Source organism: Penaeus chinensis, chromosome 11 (genome assembly GCF_019202785.1).
Source record: "Penaeus chinensis breed Huanghai No. 1 chromosome 11, ASM1920278v2, whole genome shotgun sequence".
In the NCBI taxonomy this organism is placed as follows: domain Eukaryota; kingdom Metazoa; phylum Arthropoda; class Malacostraca; order Decapoda; family Penaeidae; genus Penaeus; species Penaeus chinensis.
Window position 1 is genome coordinate 29754272 of NC_061829.1, and position 5000 is coordinate 29759271.

Genomic DNA, 5000 nt, shown 5'->3' on the forward strand with positions numbered 1-5000 from the left:
CACACACACACACACACACACACACACACACACACACACACACACACACACACACACACACATACACACACACACACACACACACACACACACACACACACACATATACACACACACATACAGAGAGAAAGCCGGAGACAGAGAGAGAGAGAGAGAGAGAGAGAGAGAGAGAGAGAGAGAGAGAGAGAGAGAGAGAGAGAGAGAAAGAGAGAGAGAGAGAGAGAGAGAGAGAAAGAGAGAGAGAGAGAGAGAGAGAGAGAGAGAGAGAGAGAAAGAGAGAGAGAGAGAGAGAGAGAGAGAGAGAGAGAGGGGGGGGAGATGTTACTTTTTTTTTTTACTATTATATCCTTAATATAAATGTGTGCTTTAAGAACATTCATCTCCCTGGCAGATGGTGACACAAGCAAAAATCAACTTCTGCAGCTGCTCAAGGTAAATCTTCTATAGTCTGTATCACCAAATGTTTTCTGCTAAAATGAGCGCATGTAGTGTCATTAGATTTGGTAACGCTGCTCACATTCTTGTCTGGATGTGAGTGGCGAGAAAGGGAAACCTAAAGCGAGCCTTCCTTTCCGCCAGGCGAAGGCGATGGGCAGCGACCGGAGGCCCGAGGAGTGGCACACCAACATGGCCCGCAGGAGTACCTCTGGAGACGGCGTCATCGTGGACACCAGTGATCCCCAGGTAAAGGAAATTGGATTCCGTATTTACTAGAAAAAAGTATAATGATTTATTGACGTCCGTATCACTATTAACTTACATAAAGGTCTGACCATAGATAGCTATGCCACCAGCAGTGAAGGTGGTGCAGAATAGCAGATGCGACAAAAGCTGTAATCCTTTGTATTGCTGTGTGCAGTTGTTAGCCTTCCTGGTAGATGGTGATGGAGAGCAAGATTTTGCCAGTGTAACCGAGGCAGCCCCTGATTATGTAACGGAACCCGAGGAGCCTCTTCCGTCCGAGGAGTCTGAGGGCAAGTTGCCTCCTAGTAGAAAGTTACGCCCCATAAAGCGCCCTCTGTCGAGGTTTATGTCACGCCCGTCGCCCGAGGAGATCTCCAAGCGCCGGGCTCAGTCTCGGTTCCGAGTGGATCGCCCGCCCACCCGGATCTCCCGCCCTTCGAACCCCAATGCTTCCCGCCCCCTACGCCCTACCCGGCCCTCCCGCCGCGGCAGCCAGAGCCTCATCTACCGCTTCCGCCAGCGCACCAGGCCAGGCAACGAGCAAGACCGCAACGCCACAGAAAACAGCAATACCTCAGCTCCCATATCTACCTCACGTGCCCCCTTCCCGGCTGCTGTTACCTCGCCCGTCCCTCCCATCACGGCCGCCCCCGCAGCTGACGGCGATGCGGACGAGGAAGGTGTTACTTCTGTCCAAGACTTAGAGGCTTTACTCAGTTCTACCTCCACCACAGCGAGCCCCCCAACCACCCCTGCTGAGTCCACTTCCAAGCCCTCCACTACTCTTGCCATGCCCTCCACCACAACCCTGGCCCCCGAGGTCGCCGCCGCTTCGACCCCAGCCGCCTCTAAGGGGACCCAAGTCGAAACTGGACCGGAGGTAGAGCGTTTTAAATGCAGATCGATTGGTCTTTCGTCAGGGAGGCGCCACGTCATCTCTTTCACTCATTCTCACTTGCGAGCTGTTCATTAATTAATTATATTCCATCAAAATAAAGCAGATAAAGAAAAAAGTCAGTTTCTTGTGTTTTACGCAAATGTGATCAATGAGATGATGTGGCGACGAATTTCCTGCCTGACATCTGATGGTCGAGATGCTGCCGTCTAGCCTGCTCACAGCTGCATGAGGCGAGAGAAGCCCTGAGTGCGAATGAGCATGAATCTGTCCATACGAATTAAATCTTTTCTGCTTGCCGTGAATAACATACTTCCATGTCCCTTAACATGACTTAAAGAATAGAGTTTATGTTATAGCATAATCGGTTAAGTGATAGATGTAAGATTGCATTACTTAACTACTCCAATACTCATAAATACCTCGACATTTATCAGTGCATGCTTTTTTCGACTGACAACTGTAGAACGTGTTCCTCGTTCGTGACTGTGTGCTCTCAATAACGATCTAGCGAGATCTACGAAACACGAGGGAGATCCACTCGCCACAACATAACTGACTCCAGCCTTGCTTTCCGATCCTCTAATCTTTATGAGGACGTGCGAAGATTTTAGGTGGACTACAACGCATGAGGACATGCTGCTGTATAAGATCTGGAAAGTGACCTGTCAAAAGAATCAAAGGTGGTGCAAGTGCATCTGGGTAATTAACAGAAATACTCTCAATTGACACAGACACAAAACACCTGACACAGCCTTTAATGAATGGCTGATGCTAATGCAGATAAACGAACGACTTCCATGACATCATCGCATCCAATCATGTCAAGTTCGTCCACTTCATACAATGTTTTCATATCCCTCAACAGATCTCAACAGAAGTCTCCAACAACCCATATTTTAACAGATAAGAGAGTCATCATACTGTGCATCAAGAAGCTGTTGCCATGAATGACCATAATTGTGAACTCTGACTTATCTAAACTATGGACATTATCTTTCCTACACAGCTTGCCAACTTGAATAATGCTTATGTGCTATTCATATTTCAGTGCTTTCAACTAACACATGAATGTTTAAAAATAAGTGATCAGGGCATACATATGCAAATGTGCATCTTTTTGGGTTGTGTCTATAAGAGTCTGTGCTTTATAGTTTTTGGTGTTTTCTAATATCAGTCTTAAAAATCCAATTTTGATCAGCCTACCTAATGTATGGAATCATTCTTAGGTGTCTGGAGTCAGTGGCGTCGGCGAAGTCTTCTGGATAAAGGATGTACGAGGAGGAACTTCTGCTGCCCCACCAAGACCCCTTCCTGACATCAGTACGAGAGAGCCTGTGAAGGTTGGTACAGGCATGAATGTCAAAGGAAGCCTTAAGAATGCTGTTAAGTTTGGACCTATCTACATTCTGGATAACAGGGTACGAACCGACCGCCAGCACAGGGCTGAAAATGCCACAGAAACAGAAACAACTCTTGAGGTGGAAGAACTGACTGTAACAGACATTCCTGAGGAGGAGACGACCATCCTGATCAAGGAAACGACGCTGTCTACTAAGGACACTGTTGTGGAAAATGAAAATGAGGGACCTCGGGAAGAAACCACTCCAAATACAGATAAAATTGTTGATGGTGACGGATTGGCGAGCGAAATAACCACTTCACTGCCTGTCCCTTCACCCCAAGAAACGACTATCAAATCGGTGAGTGAAGAGACACCTTCCACAACCACAGTTCCATCTGAACCCACAGCTGAAGAGGGAGCTTCATCCTCAACGGTTGCAACCACACAAGATGAAGCCTCCGTCACCGATGAATTTAGTACCTACGCAGACATTGAATACATTGATCCAGATACAGACTTCCCTTCATATGATATAACAGTAGGAACCTCTGTACTAGCTTCCCCTCCTTCTGGGCCTGAGCCCGTAGGAGTGGGCGAAGTGATTCCAGTGGAATTAGAGCCGCAGCACAAGGCGCCTGCAGACTCATTCGACCTGGAACCCGAACACAAATCACCAGAGGAGTTAGAACCAGAGCACAAAGACACAGAAGAAAGCGAGCCTTCCACCGAATCCCCGCAAGCTTCCTTTATAGGAACACTTTTGAACTACTTTACGCGGCCCGAACGACCTGAGCGGCCAAGACCAATCAGACCACCACGACCACCTTTCAGCTCTCGTCCAGGACCAGACATCAGGCCGCGTCCTGGCCTAGGAGGCAGACCACTGCGACCAGGACTAGATGGCAGACCACGACCAGAATTTAGACCACGTCCTGGACTAAACAGCAGACCACGGCCAGGCCTAGACTTCAGACCACGCCCAGGAATAGACACTGTACCTCCTCCTGAACTGGAACCCGCACGACCCTCCGACGTCGAAGACAGCCCAACTCCAGAGACAGAAGATGGAACACTTCCAGCACTGGAAGACAGGCCAGTTCTAGATGCAGAGACCCTGCCAGATGAAGAAGCTGGTGCCCAGTCAGATGCGGAAGAACTGGCAGATCCTAAATTAGACGTACGCCCAGAGCTGGAAGAAAGGCCACGTCCAAACCTGGGAAGCAGACCTCGTCCTGGCTTAGTAAACAGACCCCGCCCGGGAGGAAATTTCATTCCACCCAGATTCCGCTTCACTCCAGCAACAACGGCAGAGGAGGAGCCTGCCACAGACCCTTCCATCACCATACCAACTTCCCCAGAGTCTCAACCCTCAACTACCAGTGCCCCTCACTTCACGCTCCCGTCTATCCTACCGAAGCCCATCCACAGCCCGCCCGCCCTCGTGCCCATCCGCCCTGACTTCATCCCGACCCGGACGGAGGACGCTCCCGTGCGTCCCATTGGCCCATTCACTCGGCCAGCCATCCAGGCGGGAGGGTCGGTCGACCTGCCGTCCGAGCCAGTCATGGAAGGAGGTTTCCAGGGAATTAGGGACGAAGGCGAAGGCATCAACCCTGCGTTTGACTACATCGAGTATGACTCGGACGGAGAACCGACGCTGCCCCCATCACTGCCAAACCTGAAGTAAGTTCACAATATTTAAGGTAGTTATTAGCGACAGCCCAGCACATAATGCGATATCAAGAGAGAGAAAACAAATATTTGGTGCATACCTTATTTGTCGAGATTTTAAATGTTTATGATATACACTAAAATTGTCCCAATCACATAATCTCTTCCGCCTTCTTAGGATTATTCCGTTTGTGGCAGCTGATGCTCTCACCAATCAAGATGCTAGCTTCAGCGGAGAGGACTTCCGCTCAACGCCTCGCCCCTTCGTCGCAGCGTCTGCCGGTCAGTGAAGTCGTGCGCTGTCGTTTTTGTTTCACTCCTTGTCGGGACCATTACACTGACAGCAAGATCTGAAGCCCTGTGTTCAATCTGTAACGAACACACACACACACACACCACACACAC

At 49.5% G+C, this 5000-nt stretch overlaps 1 protein-coding gene across 5 annotated transcripts in view; it reads left to right on the top strand.

Annotated features, from left to right (window-relative positions):
- The window catches only part of LOC125030607 (proline-rich protein 36-like), a 37791-nt gene that overhangs the window by 30202 nt on the left and 2589 nt on the right, over positions 1 to 5000 (top strand). For 4 of the 5 annotated variants that reach the window (XM_047620750.1, XM_047620751.1, XM_047620752.1 and 1 more), the window contains 5 exons: positions 392 to 432; positions 580 to 684; positions 860 to 1564; positions 2809 to 4607; positions 4774 to 4877. In XM_047620750.1, coding sequence (XP_047476706.1) covers positions 392 to 432; positions 580 to 684; positions 860 to 1564; positions 2809 to 4607; positions 4774 to 4877 — 2754 coding nt within the window. The remainder of the gene's footprint in view (positions 1 to 391; positions 433 to 579; positions 685 to 859; positions 1565 to 2808; positions 4608 to 4773; positions 4878 to 5000) is intronic. The other variant, XM_047620755.1, reaches the window with a different exon arrangement.